The following is a 21,498-nucleotide window of genomic DNA, read 5'->3' on the forward strand; positions in this document are numbered from 1 at the left end:
TCCACGGCGATGCGCTACGCAAAAATAGCCTCATGTCCTTCACCAACAGCCAAGTGGCCGCCTATCACAGATCGAACGGCTTAACTAGGACTACGTAGTCTCTTGTCTAAGCTAAACACAACAGGCTAGGTGGTGCGGTAGTTGTCAACAAGTCAAGAAAAACGTGCTACATGGGTCTCTGACCTTGTATGTATGTACTTTGGCCTAGGGCTACGACTTCGCTACCGTCGCCCAAGCTACCAGAAAAGTTCGTCGAGCCGAATGATGCAAGGCACGTCTTGGTCTTTTAATCTCTGCGGACCCATCTAAATGCGACGATCTTCACCTCCGATTTTCTAACTTCTGCTATTGTACTCTGGAGCTGAATTGTTCTTCTTACTAACCTCCTTTCTTTTTCTTTTCTAGATTATTCTCAAGACATCAAAGGTCTCAATCCGCATCTGCAGTGGTTTTGCGACCGCGATTCGATGAGAATTTGTTAATACCCGTAGCGCCGACAGGGTCTCATCCGATGGGCTCCACAATGGCTTCGTATTCATCTCACAACCCCGGATCTACTCCTGAGACCTATATAATGCGAGACTCTTCGCCAAGAGAATCTGTTTCGAGGACCGATCGTTCAAGCTTCAACGCAATTGGGCCAGCATACGCTCAGCACGCACAGCGACCAGCTAAACTTCCACCGTCGATGATGAGTAACTATGCACAGATAGATCCGCGACCTGCAATGTATAACCGATCGGGAAGACCAGGGAGTAGTGCTTCCAGCGTTACGACCTCGGTCAGTACAAACGATACATTCGATGCGATTCTTGCAAGCCCGGCCAGCAGCAGAACGAGCTTTGATTCTTGGAATTCGAATCCACGGAGAGTCGAGTATGGATGGCAGCGACCGGCACCGATTAAGCAATATAGACGGAGGAGGGAAACGGGTGAACTGTTCGATGCTTTACCTGAAGAGGTTCTAGGGCTCATTTTGGACGAATTGAAAAAGTTGCATCTGCAACCTGGCAGTACAAGTTGCGCGACATGCATGATGAGAGACATGTGCTCCGCTGCCTTGTCGGCGCGGAAGCTATTGAAGGTCGCTCGAGTCGCACTGTAAGTTTCTTAGCTGCATCCAATTGGAAACAGTGAATTGACCAAAAATCAAGCTATGAGAATATTCAACTCGTCGGAGCAGACTCGCATGCGCAAAAGAAACGATACAAGTTGAATTTCGGCTCTCGTCTAGTCCTACTTCGTCGAACATTGAGATCGAACCCTGAACTTGCAGCAATGGTTCATACTCTGAAAGCGCCGGCTATTCCCCAGGGTGTAGCGGTTGACTTGTATCAAAATCTAGTAGCTTCCGTCATCATGGCTTGCCCTAACTTCGAACGATTGGTTGGATTCCACCAGAATCACGATTTCTCCTTCAATCGTCTGTTCCACGCTCTATCGACTAGGCGCAAGCTGGTAGAGATGCATTGGACGCTAGAACCATCTCAGTTCCAGAGGAAGCGCCGACTATCGAACGCTGCGGCGCTGTTAAATTCAGAGAATCCAAACTTTCAGGAAGCCCCCGGTGATCTTTTGCCCGAACAAAGCGAAGACTTTCTTGAGCTTCATACCGATTGGGAGCATTTAAAAACTCTATCGATACATTGCCTCCCAGGCGCGACTCTCACGCCAATATCCCTCATTCCGGACATAGTGTCTCGGTTACCGGCGCTTGAGAATCTTCATCTGTCTCACTTACCCTTCACGGCTTTTAGTGATGCCAATCTACTATCGTTGCCGTCGCTACGAACTCTCACCTTGTCACATCTTTCGGGCGTATCTAACGAGGGCCTCTCATCCTTCGTAAGACGTCCCCATAGCAGGACGATTAGAAAACTCGTCCTTCAACACGTTGACGTGGACTCGTTGCCTGCGCTCAGCCAAATCCTTTCAAATCTTACATCATTAGAATCCTTCGCCCTAGTGCAGAATTCTATGCCGATTATGCCGGCAAACGAGATGATATGGTTATTCCCTTATCTCGCATCACCTTCACTTCGCAAATTGCATTGGGACATCACAAGTCATCCGTCATGCGCAAATACGGCCGATTCTGTCCTCGCGAGAAGCATAGCAGCAAATGGTTTTCCATCGCTCCGGATCCTAAGGACGCCTAACGACCCCGAAGGAATTTTCCAGGCGCTTTGCAAGCCAGTGGAGAACATTGACTGTCTTGAGATAGGCAATGACCAGGTCCGTGGCCTTATCACCAAGTGCACGTCGCGACCTAGCCCCCCTGCCACGCCAACAACTCCTAGTACACCGAAGACGCCGAGCAAGTCGCCGTCAGGTCTTAGTTTTCCAATGGAGGACCAACTGTTCCCGTCTAAGGTGTCGAGCAATCTATCCCAGGCGCGCCTCGCGGCACAGAGCAGGCTTGAGGCGGCACGGCAGACCCCACGTTTCACTGTTAATGTGATAGGGGACGACGGAACAGTAGTGGAGAATTACGGTCTCGGAGGTTACATGGGTCAGACCGAGTCGAAGATCGGGTATTGCGTGACGCCAGACGAGCATGCTACGGATGAAAACGGCGGTCTAATTGATATATCAGATGTTCTCGGCGACGGGGGCGAGAACATAAAAGTCGAGGGCAGGGACGGATGTAGCGGACGCTGGAACACTTACAGCGGCAACGTGGTCGATAAAAAGGACCGCGAGAGGTGGTATCATACGGAACGCGGGCGGTGGCACGAGGTGCCGCTATCTTGAGCGAACGAATTGGGGTGATTTGGGGTGGTAATGATTATTTGGTACATGTTTGCGTATATATATACCCTCTTGTAAATATGGAAGAAGGGGTTTGAGGATAATGATGTGTTTCACGGAGGTGGAGGTAGGCGACGGGTGTGGCTCCTGTGATTTAATTATACCTACGTTCATACTAGGATACCCCGTCTGGTAATTGGAATTTATTTCTGAGGCTTCCAATGAATATTATTCCGCGTGAAATTGATTTGAGTCCTGGTAAGATCGAAATACTGGTTTGTTTCGTGGAAAAGTGAGTTATTAGTTGTGATTATTCAGGAGTTAAGTATCTTCGCTACGTGTAACGAAAAAGGGGCGAATTCTTGTAACCTCGTAACATCAGTAAGCCCGACCATCGGCGCCGAAACTTATATCCATGCGGAAACTAAACCCGAGCAAGCCGCGTGAAAACGTCATTGTCTCCGATTTTATTCGCCTTTCTCCAAACGACTCCAAGTTCGTACACTTTACCACGTACATAACCAACAACCTACTCAAGTCTGAGGAATATCAGAAATATCATATTTAGATTCTGCGTGTATTAATATATTCTAGTATACCTGAACTTTACGAACCACAAGAACTAGTCGTATCTGCTCCAGCAATGCGATCCTCATTACTACCCCGAAGACCGCTGCGGCGCGTCTGCGACTCTTGCAGACAGCAACAGCAGCGCAACCACGCCCCGTCACCGAACTTCCGCCAGGCTGCTGCACTGAGCACGATAGCGCCAAGCAAAACCACTTCTCCTCGCCAAACCGCCAACGCCAGCCCAACACCCGCAGCGCGCGAAGCACCACCTCGCGCTCACATCCGCAACGTACCGCAGTTCCGGCATATATCAACCAGCGCCGCATCCCTGGCGCGCCCAGCCGAAGCAGCACAACCCGCACAGCCCTCCCCCGAAGCCGAAGTAACGATCCAAGACCAAGAAGAAGAAGCAGGTGATGGAATTAAGCCAAAGCCAACACCAGCACCAATAAAAACGCACTACGACCTGTTCCCCCAAACCCTTCCCTCCGGCCCTCCCCCCTCAGGGCCCTTCGCAATCGACCTCCGCGCGCTCCGCCGCGAATTCCTAACCCTGCAAGCGACAGCGCACCCAGACGTCGCGCCGGCCGGCTTGCCCGCAAAGCGACGCGCGGAAGCCGCGTCCTCGCTCATAAACGAAGCGTACCGGACCCTTTCCTCTCCCTTACTCCGCGCGCAGTACCTACTGCATTTAAGCGGCCACGACGTGGCGAACGATGAGACGGGGAAGGTGGCGGATCCGAACTTGCTGATGCTGGTTCTGGAGACGCGGGAGGCGATCGAGGAGGCGCGGAGCGAGGAGGAGTTGGAGCCGTTACGGGTGGAGAATGAGGGAAGGATTAGGGAAAGCGAGGATAGGCTAGGACAGCTTTTTGGGGAGGGGGATGTGGAGGGGGCGAGGGGGGAGGTGGTTCGGTTGAGGTATTGGGTTAATATAAGGGATACGATTCGGGATTGGGAGAGGGGGAAGCCGGTTGTGCTGCAGCATTGAGGTGGGAGAGATGATTTTGGGGGTGGTGATGCTGCATTACTTTGTTAAGTCAGGGTCTTGGCGGGGCGTGTGTATCGAAGCTAGGGTCGAGTATACTTGTATTGTTAAAAGGAAGGGACTACGGCTATCTGGGGGCATGGTGTAGGAGTCATAGCATGCGCGCATAGGAGGCCAAAAAGTGTACAGATATCCATGCTATTCGAGGGACTGAGTTGGTTTTGCGTATCACCGCAATTCTAAGGTACTCATCTGTTCAGAACAAGCAAGGCTATTCTCGCTTTGTTAAACAAGAAAATCCATTCTCAATTACTACGCAAGTTTTCGTGAAGTTCTTGCTTAGTGATATATCAAGAATAGGTCAAAAACTGCTCATAGCTACCTAATTTTTTCTCGGGCAGATTACAGTTAGCAGGGAGAGTGGTATGGGAGATATTAGGAAACATCATCATGGCCCAAAGCCATAAACTTCTCTATAGGGGCAAAACAATCGAATTTCAGAGCCCAGAGATTGCTTGACCAGGGTACTTACCGAGTCCCACATCTGTGTTGAGGGCCGGGTAAGGGGTGTTCGTTAAGAGACAGGTACGAACACGAGACCGACCACGACACCTATGTCCTGTTCAGGTTCGCTCTCCACGCCGTCGCCGATGCCCTCGTCTTGGAGGCCCACCTGTACTCCGATCTCCCCCCTCGACGTGCACTTAGTAAGGCCCAGCCCCATCATCACCACCGGCTAGGAGCGCCAAAAAATGAAACCTGGTCGTTAATCACTATTTAGATAGGTAGGGAGCGCCACGGAGAACCCGCTGAGGAGCAACTGGTTTGTCGACATGTAGATGGTGTGAACATACCCTTCGTCTATAGCCGTCGTTATGTGAGATAGGCATAAGGACTGGGGTCTTGTTGTGGGGTAACAAGAAAAAGAGCCATAGGAGGGGCTTTATCTTTTTCGTTACCTACCTGTAAATGTGCTTGAAATTGAATCCTGAGTTTACATTTAATAGATAGGTAGGTAGATAAATATATGACCATACCTACCTTCGCCCGATCTTGAGACCATAACAGTCTTCACAGCAATGCGTCTGATTAATAGATGTTTTCGTATTATTGAATTCCAAGCGCCGAGATGACAGTGATACCTATCTAACTAATTACATAGGTGTTTCCATCCATATCTACCCTATGTACTTGAACCCTCGGCGATACCGGTGGCCTCGTTATTGAAGCCAGCAGTCTCGGAGTCCTTTGTAGAAGCAATTGCTATCTCACTCAAAGGATTTGGGGAATTTAGGTTGGATTTGATTGCGAATTTTTCCCATTCATCCCACTGGTCTAAGACGCAGTAAAAATCGCACAACAAATCACACCTTGATAGAGTCAGTACAAATGTTTAGAGTATCACTGATTTGAATTTATGAAAGGACTTACGCATATGCTAGACTGTCCCCGAACAAACCCTCTGTCTCCAACAACTTGACTAATTCCAAAGCAAGTCGTATTGGCTCCGGCGTTCCAAAGGGGGGATTAAGCTCGACTTCATTAATAAAAGCACCAAGATTGTAGTCTTCAAAGAACCCCATCAGTTCGCACATCCTCTCGCGTCTACCGTCCCGCAGGTCCGGGTCCGGGTCCGCGCATGCTTCACAGTCACATTGGAAGCCGCGTAGAAGACAGTCCCACTCTCTGTCTTGAAAGGTAGAGAGACTCCGGTCATAGGGAAAATAGGTAATTGTAATCTCCTCGTTGTCGGCGATGTCGCGGACTGCGTGTACTTCCATCTCGTTTACCGTGTAGTTGTATTGCCATCTAGCATTTGGGATGCAGGAATGGTTGATCCGTGAGTAAATGGGAAAGATTCCAAACCCTTCCAAACGATTAGATTTTACCATAGCAGCACAATTCGTATTGAATACGTCCACTATTTATAGAAAATTATTAGCAAGGACTTAATACCATTAGAGCTTCGGCGATATCTTAAACCTCAGATTAAGTCAGCTTCAATGGTAGGAGACTTACACATTCGGGTCAATTCCTGGAAAGTTTTCTGATAATCATCATCGGCGATTCTAGGTTGAGTAGTGTTTATGAAATAGCGTAATACATCATACGTTTCCTTGTCAAATCCAACGACCCTGTGAGACAATGATAGGTATTGTGCCTTCTTGTTGTCATCAAGCTGGTCGAACTTGTCAATGAGACATTTGAACCGTGATCCTTTCTCTAACTCTTCTGCATTCGTCTGTGAGAGAAGCGCCGGTTCATGAACGATCTTGTCGTTGCGCTCAATGGCTTGGGTGGCGAACACACCAAGACCCTTTCCGGGGGAAGGCTTGATAGTGTACATTGCTGGAAGAAAATGGAGGTTCAGATGATGCTTGAAGAGAGATGTAAATAATGCGACAATGTGAAGTCTTGGTGTAGGAGATATGTTGAACTGTTGCTGATGTGTTGTTGGAATGGGTAGGTATATGTGATATGTATATTTTTGGTTGTACTTGTTGAGTAAAGTAGAATGATTGTTGTAAGTGGATGTGAAGATGATCAAGTGAAGTTTTGTAGAAGCCAGTGAGGTCCGTGTATATATAACGAAAGGTCTACTTTGACAGGCGGGACGCAATTGCCTGAGATACAAGAACTAAAGGCAGTTGCTACTATATAGGAATGGAGATTCTTCTCCGATAGGGGGTTAGCGTGAAGTATAATGGAGCAAGCATATGGGATGAAAAGGTGAGAACTGGGTATTAGTGGATGAGACGGGTGTAGCCTGACAGTGAATACTTTCTCAGATAAGCTCTTGTGGAGCCACCAGGTGAAGTACAACGGCATAGAAGGTTCGTAGGTGCAATATGAGCAACTGCCAAGGTTGCTTATCCCAATAGAGGTAATCACTGACCACATGCGAAGTTATCGTGGACGTTAAATCAGGCAGGAGCTACCCTTTTCTTTGTCCAGATGGAAAGTACAGATATTGGTCTATGCTTAGGTTGTGAGAGCTTAACTGGCCAAGCAGAATTAACTACAATGTACGCTAAGCTCTGTGAAGGGAAGCATTGGCCAGATTCAAGACTTTTTAAGTGATCCAATGATGAATATATAATGACATTTGAGGAAGGAACTTATGAAGAAAGCAAGAGCTGATTAAGAATGGGAAGTTACTCAAGTAAGGACTTGCTATGTGGGTAAAAGTTGCTGAGAAACCACTGATCCATTTGGACCAATGCATCGAACTCGAAACGTGACCGGAATGTCTAGCCGGCTAACATTGACTAGGAACACTTTTATAGAAGGAACATACGGCAAGAAGGGTCAATTGAGTCACCGATAGTGCCATAAGGTTCTGTGTTTAGTATCATAGTGGTTGCTTCATTAAACACCATCGGAATTTAACATTCTGGTGAATTATATCTTTGAAATGTGCAAACTATCTAGCAAACGATGAAGCCGAACTATCTAGGTTGGTTTGTATCTGTAAAGTACCTAAGGAGTCAGATATTCCTGAGTAATCTTTAAACTTGAAGCAACACAGTATAGCCAGATACAAGGCTTACCCATTCCACCAAGACCCTATAGCTTCTAGGCCGTAGTATGAATAGAATAAACTGGAAGGCCAGAGGCTGAGTTTGATAGAAACTAGAAATAATCAAGGCCATCCATGGTTCATGAAGAGAAATAGAATAGCAAATGACTGCCGTTAATGAATGAATGAATGAAATGCCAGAAAGCCAACATCCTCTATTCGACCAATAGCTTGGTCTTTATTGAAAGCTTTCGATAAATTTTATAATTCAATGCTATCTTGAAAGAATATTATGACCATAAGGAAATAATAGCCTGTCGCTTGTCTGGCGTAGATTGAACTTATGCAAAACAAGAATTGATGCCATGGAAATTGAATGTGCATGACTTACCTATCATACAATATCACTATGTATTTGTAGAAAAGCGTCCTGGAAATTTGTGGTAAAGACAGCATTGATAAATGACACGAAAATAGGGGTAACTCTTTAAATGAACATACCGGTTTATGCATACAGTATCAAGTTTATTCTACAAAGCATACAGCTGCCTTCCCCATCTTGCCCCGCTAAGTTGGAGCTTCCCCACGTTCTGTCACCAACGAACTCCAAGCCCCACGTCCAAATTCGTGAAGCTTGCAATCACAATTTCTTCACCTCTCAACTCACCGTCCTCGAGATCGTCTTGCTTTAAGGACATCACAATCCGTCTTCCTCTCCCTTGACCTCCGTAAACTAATAATAGGTGACACACCACACCCCCATCCTATGCTCTAAACCCAACGCCCCCTCAACAAACGCAACCATGACCAGCCCCAAGATCGCCCAGGCGCTGTCCCAGCTGCAAGCAGGAGGAGACGCAGCCTCGCACCTCGAAACCATCCTCTCCGACCTGAAGACCCTCTCGACGCCCGAAACCATCTCCGCGGACCTCTGCGCCGTCGCCGACGCCATCCTCTCGCCGAACGCGCACCTAGGCGTCGTAGCCCAGCGCACGCTGATCGAGCGCCTCGTGTCCGCCGTCCGCGCCCTCGAGCAGCCGGACCTGTGGATCGGCGTGGGCGAGCACATCCTCGCCGTGCTCTCCGCGTCCGCGAGCAGCGCGAGCGCCGGCGACCCGACCACGACGACGACCTCGGGCACCTTCCTGGAGCAGACGGTGCAGCTGCGCGAGCTGCTCGCGGACGCGCACGAGGCGAACGAAGACCACATCCTCGCCGCGCGCGCCCTCTCCGAGATTCCCTTAGACTCGTCCTCGCGCCGCGTCACCCCCGAGCAGCGCGTCGCCGTCTGGGTCCGCATCGTGCGCAACTACCTCGAGGTAGACGACACCACGACGGCCGAAACCTACCTCAACAAGCTCAAGAACGTGATTTACCAGGTGTCCGACCCGACCCTGAACCTGCACTTCCGCCTCTCGCAGGCCCGCATCCAGGACGCGAAGCGCGAGTTCCTCGCCGCGAGCCAGGCCTACCACGACATCAGCCTCTCGGCCGCCGTCAGCGAGGACGAGCGCCTGCACACGCTCGCCATGGCCGTCAAGTGCGCGATCCTCGCGCCCGCCGGCCCCCTGCGCAGCCGCGCCCTCGGCCGCCTGTTCAAGGACGAGCGCGCCGCCTCCCTGCCCGAGTTCGGCATGCTCGAGAAGATGCTGTTCGACCGCCTCTTGGCGCCCGCCGAGGTGCGCAAGTTCGCCGAGGGCCTGGCCCCGCACCAGCTCGCGCTCACCGCGGACGGGACCACGGTGCTGGCGCGCGCCGTCGTCGAGCACAATCTGTTGGGTGTCTCACGATTGTATAGTAACATCGGGTTTGACGACCTGGGCGTGCTGCTCGGTCTGGACGCTGATAAGGCGGAGGATACGACGGCGAAGATGATTGAGCAGGGCCGGCTTGTGGGCAGTATCGACCAGATCGACCGCGTTATCTGGTTCGAGGGCGGAGAGGCTTCGGGAGAGAAGGGCAGCGGACGGGCTGAGGTGAAGGTGGGACGGGAGATGCGGCGGTGGGATGCTAATGTGCAGAGCTTGGCCGAGGAGGTTGAGAACGTGACGAACGCGCTGCAGCGAGAGTTCCCTGAGTTCGTGCTCGAGAATCTCGTGGTGGGATAAGCCTGGAATGACGAGCAAAGCAAGGCAAGGCAAGGTACGAAAGGTATTGGCGTATGAGGAGGAATGAGGAATGATTGATCACTTGGTGTGTCTGGCGTTACCTAATGAATGAATGCATAGATACGGCGTCAAGGGAAGACTATGCTGTAAATCGGCACATGAGTTTATGAACTAAAAAAGCAAATTCGAGTTACTCAACGAGATATATCTTAATGGGTGGCCTGTCATTGAACAATAGTGGTGGTAATCTTCATCTTTATTAACCCAGCCTAGTAATCTATTCTAATCGAGGTCGCTCTTACGGACGACGATATAACCTTGGCTAAGCAACTTCGGGTTCCCCCTCTCCTCCTCGAATATCATATCCTCGATAGCTTGTCTCTGTTTCGGGTCCGCCGCGATGCTCTTAATGTCGTCCTCCTGAGCTTCTGCAAGCCTGATGACTCTAATTAGCTGTTCGGCGATCTTCTCCCCCATGAGGTTGTAGCCGTCGGCGGAAAGGTGCACGCCGTCCATTTCCCAGTACTTAGGTCTGTCTTCTGGTACCATATCGTGGTACGGTATTGCGTTGTATAAGTCGAAGTAGAAGCTATGTCGACGAAAATTAGTATTTCGATCCTCGGAATAATGAGATGAAATAGGAGAAGTTCATCTCATCTATACAGAGAAGAATGAAGAGAAGCATAGGTGCCACCTACAAATTTGGCCTCTTATACGCTTTGATAGCCTTGTTCACCTCATCCCTACGCTCTTTAATATCCTTATATCTACTTCTCGTATCGGTTATCGTTAACGCCAGTACTTTACCACCGTAGGACAGTGGGATGTCCCAAGCCTTCTTCAAGCCAGCAATAAGGTCCTCTGCCGAACATCCCCAACCCAGATCACTGCATACGAACAAACTCTAGATTAGCAATCGGATACTTGAATAGGTATAGTTGATCAGATGTAAACCGAAATAAGGACGACATACTTTGTCCCACCTAGCACGATCGTCCAGTCATACGGTTCGCGATTCCGCATTGCCTGCTTCCCTGGGTTCGAGTTTCCGTATTAGTATTAAGCCAATTTAACTCGTCGAATGAAGCAAATAGCGTAGCTTAAAGCACGCTATTAACCACGAATCGAAGCAACATGGAAAAACCAGAGCTTTCGTCCCCATGTTTCTAAATATGGGTCGGGATAAGAACAAGAACAACTCACAAGCATCCTCCATGCGCCCGAGATACGAACCCCTCGTCACCAAATCTCCCGGCACGCCATCGACCTCGTATAGGATCTCGCCGTATCCGTGGCCCAGGAAGGCGTCCTCGAGCTTCTCCTTCAGCCTCTCCGCATACGGCTTCCCCGCCGGAAATCCGGACGTCAGCGAGTTGCCGAAGCAGAGGATGCGCAGGGTCTTTCTCGACATCTGGTTCGGAGAGAGGGGGGAAGGTTTCGCTTCTGCGGCTAGATGGGGAATGGGAATCCAGGCGAGGCGCTAGAGGCGAAGCGGGAGGATTGCAGGTCGAACGGTTTGGATGGAGGTGGATATAGAAGACGCAACGCAGCGAGGTATACGGGTCAGACAGAAGTGTCACGAGACCGGTTTGTTGGGATGGGACGGACGAATCCCGACTTAGTCGTCAACGCATTCGGGCGTGTTAGGCAGTGGTGCGTAATGCTTGAGTATGTACGATGGTACGAGGTGCCGTAGACGGAATAACACTAGTAGTGAAATGAGAATAGATCGAAAAGGGCAGTCCTATCCTAGAGCAAGAAGAGAGATGTATGGATGATGGGGTTTGTATACACCGTACGGAAATAAAGAAAGGATGCAGATGAGAAAGGTATGTAATCGTCAGATGTCAAACAATTCAATAAGGCAATAAGGCTGAAAGTATAAACAGAAACAGAAGAAACAGGTAGTGACTTCGAAGTTTAAACCGTGACCAATGCGGCATGTTGCGTCAGTCAGGTGCCCCTCCTAGGGATTCCCATACTTGGCAACGGCAGCTACGATAAGCTCGAGAACGATGTGGGGCAGGTTGAGCTCCAGGGGGCCCTATGATTAGGCCGGCATGCAGGGTCAGCCTTGTTGGAAGGCGTACCTCGGTGCCTAAATAGGTGGCAGGTGGGGATCGCTCACCTTTCCACCCCACAGAAACATTGAAACCTGCATCGAACAACATCGGGAAGTCGTGAACACGTTGATGATGACTTATTATATGGGGCTCTAGATGGATCGGGGAATCGACCAGGCAGGTACATATGATTTTCGGTCAAGGCTGACCTCGGAAGTCTACCTAGGTAGGTAAACGGCGGTATAAGAACAGTTGTTTGTCACTACACACTACAAACACTGCTAGTATAACTTGGATTCAATGAAAACAACCAACTTTAGAATCATATCCTCACCAATCCAAGCTAATACAAGTCAGTCAATTCAAATCACATGCATGTCAAAAATCACAAATGCACAAACAAGACAACCACTAGTAGCGTACTTCCAAAATTTCTATAAGCCATCTTGATGCAAGAGGATGCTAACCTAACCTCCCCCAAACCTCCCCGCGAGAGAAGGCGAAAAAAGTTTCGAAAACCTAATGTCGACAACAAAAAAGATGTGATATGGTGTGATGTGATGTAATGTGATAGGCGTGTTTAAGCCAGGCCATTAGCCAATGGATGGATATGACTGCGATGCAAATGGATAACTCTCAACCTGAACCTCCAGTCAAAGGCAAGCCGCCATAAACAAGACAAAAAAAGATGAGTTTAGCCGCACAAACTCTTACAATGCAATGCTTCAACGTTCTCTGCCATATAGTAGTAGTAATCCGTCGTGTGTGCTGTACCAATTCCAGCGTATCGAAACAACCCTACCATTCAGAAAACCTCCTAGTATTGTTTTGTTCGTTCGTTTAATGTAGATGACTATCAAAGTTGCGGCGTGGAATTGACAACGCGATCCGTCCGGGCCGAAAGCCATATCCCCGTCCTATCTTATCCTATCCTGTGCTTCTCAATTTTGGAATATGCACTGTCCAATAATTAAAATGCCTGCCCGTGATAGGGATACTGGTTTTGTCCTCGTCCTCCGGGTGGTGGACTTTGCGCGGAGAAAGGAGGCGGGGATGAGAACTGGCCGTGAGGAGATTGCATGCGTTGCGGGTTGTATCGAGGATCGTAGTTGTTAGGGGGCGGAGATCCGAATCCTGGTCCGGGGGACGACCAAGTACCTTCTTGCTCATAAGTCATCGGGCCAGGGGTCCCGAAGCCGCCGTAGTTAGATCCGTGAGGCGTAGCACTACGTCCCATGTTTGAGTACATGCCAGCAGGCGGTGGCATACCAGGTGATTGGACTGGGGGCGAATACTGCTGGAAAGCATGCTGCTGCTGTCGCTGGTTAATAGCGTGCTGGGCAGCCTGGCTACTCCAGCCTGCTTTCATCTGCTGTTTCTCGCGTTCCCTAGCTTCAATCGCACCGACTAGTCCGGCACCCGTTTGTGTAGGGGCATTCTTATTGCCTGCCATGTTAATTAGGGGAGTTCCTGTAACTCGTGCTACATGCTCTTGTTCGCGGGCTGAGAGGTGCGAGTCACCGCCTCCTTGGCCACCGAGGACCGCACCAGCACCCCGAGACCCAGGGCGCTGTAGTAACTCGCCAGCACCTCGTGAGTTGGGGCGCTGTAGTAATTCACCGGCTCCTCGGGAGCTCGGTCGATTCTGTAGAAGATCTTGAGAACTGTTGCGGGAGTGTGCAGTTCCCATGTAATCTTGGCCTTGGCCTCGGCCAAGTGGAGGGGTTGGCGTGCCCGCTCTGAATCCTCCAAGGGTATTCCCGGAAGACTGTCTCTGGTGTGCGTAAAGCGGTGTTGCTTGAGCGGTCGCGGCCCGTTGTTGCACGAACTCTTCGGCCGAGAGACCCTGAGTTGCGGGGTTGCTGGGCCCAGCATTCATAATGGCCGGTTGCCAGACGACACTTCGTCGTACCGTGTCTTCTGATTCCTGACGGTTGTGTCCAGCCTCAGCTCCAGGCGACCTACGCGGAGGCTGAGATGCCGGTGAATAAGCTCGGGGCGCTGGCGAGAATGATGGTCCTTGTTGAGGGTTGTTGGGTGTAGGAGTCTTCGTTCGTGGCGGCGCCGCAGCATAATTCATAGTTGGGCCGAAGTTAATATCCGGAATGTCAAAACTGGGTCCTTGCATGGGGGAGTCGTCGTCGGCTCCAATCGTTCGAAGAACGCCAGCTCTCGGTCGCTCGCGTTCACTCGAAGACGCAGTTTCTGTCGACGGGCGCGAACTGGCATAATCGGGACTATCGGTTGATGCGGAGTCATCGTAGCGGCTGGCCTCATCATAGCGACTGCTAGCTTGACTCTTGCCCGTAGGCTGACGGTGCACGGATGAGTCTGGAGGAGGCATTCGGGATCCTGGTTGGAGGGGGCGGATCTGACCCAATCCGGCGGCGTCGAGTCTATTGCCTGTCAGACTTCCACTGCTCGTAGAAGGGGTCTGCGGCGACATATCGTCACGCTGTCGGTGTTGTAAGCTGTCAGTCCGGGCTGGGAGCGGTTTTCTACTAAGAGATGGTGATGTGTTGATAGGAGGTAAAGGTTTACGATTAGTTGGAGACATTGGTCCATCTTGACCAGGTCCGCCGGGTCCACCAGGTCCTGGTGGTCCTTGAGGCGGGTAGCCTCGATACATGTTCTCGTTAGGAGGGTAGCCTCGGCCTCGTCCTGGGGGAGGCATTCCAGGTGGCATATTTGGCGGGGGCCGTCCACGGCCTCTGCCGGGAGGCGGCATGCCGTAAGGAGGTCCTCTCTGGCCCGGAGGCCCGGGAGGCAGGTTGCCTGGAGGTGGACCATAACCAGGCGGTGGCGGAGGTCGGTTACCATTAGCGGTTCCAGGTCGAGAATTTGGCGTTTTTGGTCGTTGACCTGGACCAGGTGGACCAGGGCTTGGGCCTCGTTGACCCATAGGCGGGGGACTCATCAACGGTGACCTTGATCGCATACCTCCGGGGCCCGCTTGGGGCGAATTCAGGCCGGGAGGGGAGAGTGGAGAGAGCGGCGAATTATCCCTTAATCCTTCGCCAGGTCCGGCATTCATGGCATGAGCAGGTGGCGGTGGACCACGTTGGTCAAATTGCTGCGGTGGAGGCCCACGTCGCTCCTCGTTACTTCTTCCACCGTCGAATGCGGGCCCGCTTGGAGGGACGCCGCCAGCTTTTGCAATTTGATTAAGGGTGGTCAGGGACAAGCGGCTGTTAGCTCGGCGCATCTCCGGAGAGTGGTAAGGTCGAGTCGCGGGAATGTGACCTGGCGCGTGAGAGAAACTAGGAGGCTGAACAACCGGCTCTGGAGTTTGCATCCTTCGCATTCCTTCGAAATCACGGATCGGCCCATCTCCTCGTTCTTCATCCGAACTCATACGTTCTGGAGTCGATGCCAAATCGTTCATGAACCCACGTGCCGGATTGGGTCCTCGAATGGACGAGGCTGGGCTGGACGCGTAAGGACTATTCTGGTGAGGCGGCGGTTGTGGAGGCCCAGGTATACTGGAATCTGACGCGTTACGAGCATGGCCCGACTTCATGGCCATCGCAGAGCCATCTCTTTCTCGATCTACAGGAGGAGCTGAGTCCATTCTTATATTCGGTCGACTGTTGAGCGACATAGATCGCGAAGTACGCACGGAGGGAGGCGCATCATCTGCAAAGCCTACACGAGGCTTCGAGCCGGCGGCTGGGCCAAAACTAAGGCGTTTTCCATGACCATTGGTTTTACTACCCGAACTGGCACTCTCCGCATCGTCTGTACCATTCATACGGGTACCGGTCAGTTCCTTCAGCTTCTTCCTCCACTCTCTCTCGTTCCAGCTCTGGCTACCTTCAGTCGCGATTAGTCCAGCTACGTCGGAAAGCTCCAAATAGCCGTAGCGTTTATGTTTGGGCATGGCAAACATGAGAGATCTCGAATCCAGGACGCTCGCAACGAGTCTTCCCGGTCGGCCGTAGAGACCAAAAGTGTCCCAGGTGGGGAACAAGAATCTCAACATCATCTCGAATCCGCTGACAGCTGGGTGTACCTCGGGCATGATAAACACGAAGCCTTCGCTTTCAGACGGCGGATCCGAGTGGATCGTGATATTGCCTTCAATCTTGATCAATGTCGACGCGTCAATCAACGATTTAGCTTGGGGATACAGGGCGTATGCGGAATAAGCATCGCTAATCGTTGCTATCGGCAGCATCTTCTTCGCCTTCTTCCCTTCTTTTCTGGTATCGTAGAATTTGATATCCCCCTTCAGCAATGGAGCGTGCGAGCGATCATAGGGCGACTTTTTCTTGTGCTCCTTTAACATCTTCTGGTACTCCTTCTCGTCAGGTGGTGTAATGACACACCAACATCGTCTCCATGGTACACCGGCTCCAAATCGGACTCTCACCCATTGGTCCATCGGCGTACGTGCTCTTTCCATTATGACCCCGATATTATTCAATGTCTTCCCCTTTCCAGCAATCAATGCTCCGGTGTATGCTTCTTGGAGGGTCGAATGCTCGAACATGGCAAGTCGGATACCGGACGTCCATTGAATAAGTGATTGCCTGGAATTGAAATGCAATAAATATCGATTACGTCCTGCCGTCGATATGCTGAGAATGTTCTGTAAAGGCGTCTCTTCACTCGACCTAGTAGGTAGAGACTCGATCTGCTTTTGTGTTAGCCTGTACTAAAATATTATGATTCCACGGCTTTGCGATGGTCCCGGTGTTCGCTTATTCTCATACCATCTTTATAGAAGCATCTGTCAGATTGACGAATTTTGGCAAGACTTCACCATCCTCACCAGCAGCGTCTAATTCCGCCGCGTCCCATAGGGACAAAACGGTCCCTACTAGTTGCGCGAAACATTCCGTCCATGTCCGGTCCGCGTTAGGTTTTCCCTCTACAAATTGTTAGCGGAGTTGCATTGATGAAGATATTCAATGAGTGACTTAGAAAACCTACGTGTGTTCTGGTCATCTAATTTCAAAAAATAACCTTCCTGGTACAATTTGTTGACATGGCTGTTGAGAAAAGTGAATATGGGTTGAAGTTCGGGAATGGTCTCTTCGTTTACGTCCATGAGGGGCGGTTGGTAGGCCTGCACCATAGACAGCGGCCTAGATGTGCTACGACTAGTTGTTCTACGATGCGTCTCGAGAGATATCGGTGCAACTGCTAGTGGAGGCGAACTGTCATGATCGAACCGGACTGGCGGCGATGTTGGTAGTATCGGGGTTGAGAATGCGCGAGATCGCGTTCGATTGCGGAACCCACCGACGTTAATGATGTGGTGGCCTCTGCTCGAATTATTTAAATCGGACTTAGTAGTAACGAATGGAATTTGACCGTCCGGCGGCGACGGCGAGGGCGTGGATAAGTCGCTTAAAATTTTCGGATCACCGTTGAAAGAAGTGTGGTGAGATCCAGAGAATTGGGACATAAACGACAGCACTTTTAACGGCGGAAGTTAGTATACACGCTCAACCCGCATAAACGTTTAGGTGCATTCGTTGGCACTAAGAGGCAGTAAAATGGCGGGGGAATTAGGGAAGTGAGGAACTATCATTGGCCAAGGCGTTGTATGCGTATGCTGAAGGAACAACGAACAATGGGTAAGTTCAGGGTATCAGGTAACGGGTAGTAGGTACATGTGAGAATGTCAGATGCAGGTGACGGACGTAAATGTCAACTTTAACACTGTCCAAATCTGAATCTTCATATGTAAGGTTAATTCGATCTGATCATACAGCATGAATATGTTCAATGTCGCGTCGAAACACCCGTGATTATAGGGATGTCCCTGTAAGAATTCACTGTCACAGAGGAAATAAGTGTAGGTGAATAACACATTCCGTAGGCAAATGGAATTCCGGGAACACGGCACACACAACTTTCGGTATGCAACAATCGAAGTCACTGGCAGGGTATGTTATGTATGAATGAATGAATGTGCCTCACTTGGCCCTACTTGGCCTTTTTTTGTGATAGGTGACGTCGGAATATATTGATTGGCGCCTGCGCTGCTGATGCTAATATCGCAACAACTTGCTGCCTTGAAGCTTTCAGGGTACGTTGGTAGCAGTGTGGGACAGTGATCCTTATGCCTTATGGGTAGGTATTTCACCTAGTAGCATGCAGATGCTGGTTGGTAGTACCAGCTATGATGAAAGGCAACTTTGCCAAGATGCTACTTGACAGACTCAAGGGGATCCCTCTAGTTCCGATGAAAGAAAACCAAAACTGCACAAAGACATGGAAAGGACAGAAAACGGACAACAGAGAGAAAGGCATGTTACTTACCGCGATTCCTACCCATCTTGAACCGAAAAAGATGAACCAAATAAGCCCAAAAACCCCCTAACAAACTACCGGAAGAGAATAGATGGAGAGGGGATATCCTATTCCATCAGATGAGTTGGTCGACGTTGGTTCCTAAGACTACTCGGAATAGCTGGAGCGCTGGAGCGAGCGGGCTAGGGGTGGCCCACAGCGGACGATTCGGCTGACGAAGTCTTGTCGATCTCGAATTGCGTGGTCTTCGATTATTACTAGTAGGCTATGGGTATGCTGGGTAGTATGTGGTATGCACGACAAGTAGTTTCGTAAATGCGATCTATCAAGTAATTCGAAAATAAAGGCACAGCAACAACGAAAGAAGAGATATTAATTAGATTATGGGTCGAAGATGTAAAATGACCGAAAGGACCAAACATTCGAAAGCCGAACTTGTCTCGCAAAGGTGGGCGGATACGCGAGTTTTGTAGCTCGGGTTCTTAAGCGTCTGTCTCCACGCGATACGAATTTGTGGAATGCGAGGGAAGGGTGAGAGTCTCGGAACCCCGTATATCGTGTATGAGTCGCTATCCTGCGACAAAGATCAGGTGGCCGGGCCTTGTCCTTTGGCTATCCAGCCAGCCAGCTTCCCCAGAAAAAGCCTAGTTTCGAATAGCGCAGAGAGTATAAGGATTTCCACTTAATGACGGAAATGACAAAGCGATCAATGCTTCGCGATTTTTAGCTGTCGAGAGTAGGTTAAAAATGAGCGTATAGTTAAGCGTTAACCCGTTCCCTGGGTTGGCAGGAGTTATTATTGACTAATGTCCTCCGGGATGTTTGCCGAGAATACGGAAGCGTCGGAGAGTTCAATCTAGTTATGCTGGGTTGAGGTTGGGAAACCAATCTGAACCTGGGCGTCGGGTTTTCTGTTGGAAGAATAGCCTTTAGACCTGGAGAAAACGGTGACAGGTGACAAGGAGGGAAATGAAAGAGGCCTCTCGAAAACGACGACGAGGAAGAGATGGTAAACTATTGCGATGGATCTATTTGCCGGCTTTAAAATCGGGTACCAGCTACTAGGTATTGTACTTGGAAGCTCGTATCTATCTACGTTCTTAATAACAAGGTGGTATGTCGACTTGGAAAATGGGTAGTTGATGACAAAACGAACGGGACAGGGGCATACGTCAGTTCTGCAACGATAGGTGATGGTCTTGAATGATGGTGAACGATGGCTGGGGTTAAGTGATAATAGCAACTTCATATTAATGGACACCCTCCCACTATGCTCGGAGATACCGTCTTTTGTTCTAGTCGCCACATATATGGCCTAGCTTCCCGTACTACTGCAGAGCTACCGCAGACTGAGAATATGAATAGCCATAATACCGTAGCGGGTTACTTTGCGGGTCTTGGTTCGACGATGCGCGCGGGCGGGAGTACATGCATTACCAGGTTGCATACAGATACATACGTCCCTTGACGTTGTACCGTACCTAGGTAGTAGATACTGTACGGCGTAATGTACAATACTGTAGGCAGTTTGGGATATGCCTGTGTGCTTAAAGTTGCGTAGCTGTGTCGATCAATCATCCGTCAGCCCGCAAGTTAAGTGACTTTTGGACGTGTTGCCTGTTTTGAGAGGAAAGCCCTCCAATAAGAACGGTCCTGTTCGGAAAGATCTACCTCACCTCAGACTGAGGATTTTCGATGCCACGGCAAACAGTAGTTTGACAGTATTTGGCATCGTCTAACACCGATTCCCATCCTAGTTTGGCGTTATGGCGGATGAATTTGGTAAGTAGTAAGTAGTAAGCATTGGAAGCTTAAAGAGAACCACGGTCTCTACCAACACGATTGATTGGATAGAACTCAATCCCGGATGAGACGGATACTTCCCTCTGTGGAGGCGCATCATAGTATGACCAGCCTCAACGATTTCCTTTTTTATACACTTCTTCGTTTCTTCGAGTGTAAAGCCCGTCGAGCCTGAAGACGGGCTATGTGTGTCTTACCGGAGTCTCAACGTGTCATAAGGTGCAGAAGGTGTAAGTGGGAATATATTGTCGACCGATTCAGGGACCACACGCGCCCGTGTCGTACGGCAGCGGTTCGACCTTGCGGGTTAAACCAGTGACGAAGCGTATTCTTTTGCACAGTTGCAAATCAGCAAGCGCTTGATCGCTTACTGCATCCAGTCAAAAGCTCGGGTATTCTATCGCTCCACCGCAGTGAAATTTGGACAGGTACGAATACACACAGAGGGACTGTCGTTCCACGTAACCGCCACACCTTGGAGAATCCTTTTTTTCATTGTTCAAGCATCGACATCTCGCTGCGCCGCTAAGATTTCGCGTGGACCTAGCCGCCTTGCAGCTCACACCCTTACACCCTAGTGACAGATCACAGGGAACCCCTACAGATTTAACAGGCCAAGGCCTTCGGGTTTCGTTTCGACCGCCGAGATCTGGGCATGCTAGTGACATCTAGGCGTCCATTGCGCCGACATAAAAAGGAAGTACGGCATCCTTCTCCAACGTCTACCATTGATCGATCGAAGACGGATTAACATTTGGGTTGCTGAATAGGGCACCCAGGCATCTAAGCCCCGAATGACGCGCGTTTCTGCGAAATCATTTTCGATTTTCTTTTTCCTTCAGGGAAAACTGGGAAAATGAGGATCTCAAATATTTTCTGCACCAACCACTGAATTGAATTTTGATGTACAAGAAAAAGAGGATGAAATCGAATAAAACTTGTAATAATCTTGGCGCCTACGTCATTCATGGATATTCATCGGTTAGGGCAGCATACATAGCAGGTAGTGCTACTGCGTACCTAATTAGAGCTAAGAAGTTTCAGTTTTTAGTAGTGCCCAGGTGAGGGCTACATATGTAGGTACCTGACATGATTATGAACAGTTGTAAAGTCTATTTACTTTGCTATCAGCAAGTAAGAACTCCTACATATTCTTATGAGAACTATAATCTCTTGCTTATTGGCGAAGGCAATAGAGATGGACGTCAACTATTTGATAGAAACGATCAGACGAGCCCTACACTCCATAAACTCATGATCGCTTGTTACATTCTTCTTCGCGTCACACAGCATTTTCAAGACATTGGAACACAATGTTGCTGCATCTATACCTATTTAAAAGCCACAAATGATCATTCAATGCCTTGTCAGATCCAAACCTCCGGCCTACTTGTCTCACTTGGATATACGAACGATTGTCCGTCTCCTGGA

At 49.8% G+C, this 21,498-nt stretch overlaps 6 protein-coding genes across 6 annotated transcripts; 3 read left to right on the plus strand and 3 right to left on the minus strand.

The window, feature by feature from the left end:
* Positions 1–727: 727 nt before the first annotated feature.
* On the plus strand, positions 728–2,754 carry F4807DRAFT_449522 (uncharacterized protein; the record flags this gene model as incomplete). Its single annotated transcript, XM_048000032.1, has 2 exons — positions 728–1,101; positions 1,155–2,754. 2 exons carry the CDS (start codon positions 728–730, stop codon positions 2,752–2,754), a joined length of 1,974 nt encoding a protein of 657 aa, XP_047858709.1.
* A 480-nt stretch (positions 2,755–3,234) lies between these two features.
* F4807DRAFT_117745 (Co-chaperone Hsc20) lies at positions 3,235–4,694 on the plus strand. Its single transcript, XM_047992848.1, has one exon. It carries the CDS (start codon positions 3,395–3,397, stop codon positions 4,310–4,312), a length of 918 nt encoding a protein of 305 aa, XP_047858710.1. The 5' UTR covers positions 3,235–3,394; the 3' UTR covers positions 4,313–4,694.
* A 738-nt stretch (positions 4,695–5,432) lies between these two features.
* F4807DRAFT_468137 (uncharacterized protein) lies at positions 5,433–6,656 on the minus strand (the record flags this gene model as incomplete). The annotated part of the gene is made up of 3 exons (XM_048002573.1): positions 5,433–5,679; positions 5,741–6,230; positions 6,329–6,656. 3 exons carry the CDS (start codon positions 6,654–6,656, stop codon positions 5,493–5,495), a joined length of 1,005 nt encoding a protein of 334 aa, XP_047858711.1. The 3' UTR covers positions 5,433–5,492.
* Positions 6,657–8,412: 1,756 nt separating this feature from the next.
* On the plus strand, positions 8,413–10,176 carry F4807DRAFT_407045 (uncharacterized protein). Its single transcript, XM_047996337.1, has one exon. It carries the CDS (start codon positions 8,633–8,635, stop codon positions 9,935–9,937), a length of 1,305 nt encoding a protein of 434 aa, XP_047858712.1. The 5' UTR covers positions 8,413–8,632; the 3' UTR covers positions 9,938–10,176.
* F4807DRAFT_407048 (SGNH hydrolase) lies at positions 10,177–11,934 on the minus strand. Its single transcript, XM_047996338.1, has 4 exons — positions 11,141–11,934; positions 10,911–10,971; positions 10,636–10,824; positions 10,177–10,526 (listed from the first exon to the last, which is right to left on the minus strand). Exons 1-4 carry the CDS (start codon positions 11,346–11,348, stop codon positions 10,220–10,222), a joined length of 765 nt encoding a protein of 254 aa, XP_047858713.1. The 5' UTR covers positions 11,349–11,934; the 3' UTR covers positions 10,177–10,219.
* Positions 11,935–12,907: 973 nt separating this feature from the next.
* F4807DRAFT_117821 (uncharacterized protein) lies at positions 12,908–17,773 on the minus strand. Its single transcript, XM_047992849.1, has 3 exons — positions 16,936–17,773; positions 16,716–16,873; positions 12,908–16,636 (listed from the first exon to the last, which is right to left on the minus strand). Exons 1-3 carry the CDS (start codon positions 17,411–17,413, stop codon positions 12,971–12,973), a joined length of 4,302 nt encoding a protein of 1,433 aa, XP_047858714.1. The 5' UTR covers positions 17,414–17,773; the 3' UTR covers positions 12,908–12,970.
* Positions 17,774–21,498: the final 3,725 nt, after the last annotated feature.

This window comes from Annulohypoxylon truncatum, assembly GCF_022578515.1.
Source record: "Annulohypoxylon truncatum strain CBS 140777 unplaced genomic scaffold F4807scaffold_2, whole genome shotgun sequence".
Classification (NCBI taxonomy): domain Eukaryota; kingdom Fungi; phylum Ascomycota; class Sordariomycetes; order Xylariales; family Hypoxylaceae; genus Annulohypoxylon; species Annulohypoxylon truncatum.

Excerpts from the sequence above, each read along its gene's own strand:
- F4807DRAFT_117745 (XM_047992848.1), top strand. The coding sequence starts at position 3,395 with ATGCGATCCTCATTACTACCCCGAAGACCGCTGCGGCGCGTCTGCGAC.
- F4807DRAFT_407045 (XM_047996337.1), top strand. The coding sequence starts at position 8,633 with ATGACCAGCCCCAAGATCGCCCAGGCGCTGTCCCAGCTGCAAGCAGGA.
- F4807DRAFT_407048 (XM_047996338.1), bottom strand. The coding sequence starts at position 11,348 with ATGTCGAGAAAGACCCTGCGCATCCTCTGCTTCGGCAACTCGCTGACG. Across the intron at positions 10,825-10,910 it reads ATCGTGCTAGGTGGGACAAA|TGATCTGGGTTGGGGATGTT; the intron begins GTATGTCGTCCT and ends GTTCGTATGCAG. Across the intron at positions 10,527-10,635 it reads GCGTATAAGAGGCCAAATTT|CTTCTACTTCGACTTATACA; the intron begins GTAGGTGGCACC and ends TCGTCGACATAG.
- F4807DRAFT_117821 (XM_047992849.1), bottom strand. The coding sequence starts at position 17,413 with ATGTCCCAATTCTCTGGATCTCACCACACTTCTTTCAACGGTGATCCG. Across the intron at positions 16,874-16,935 it reads ATTAGATGACCAGAACACAC|AGGGAAAACCTAACGCGGAC; the intron begins GTAGGTTTTCTA and ends AACAATTTGTAG. Across the intron at positions 16,637-16,715 it reads CAGATGCTTCTATAAAGATG|ATCGAGTCTCTACCTACTAG; the intron begins GTATGAGAATAA and ends ACACAAAAGCAG.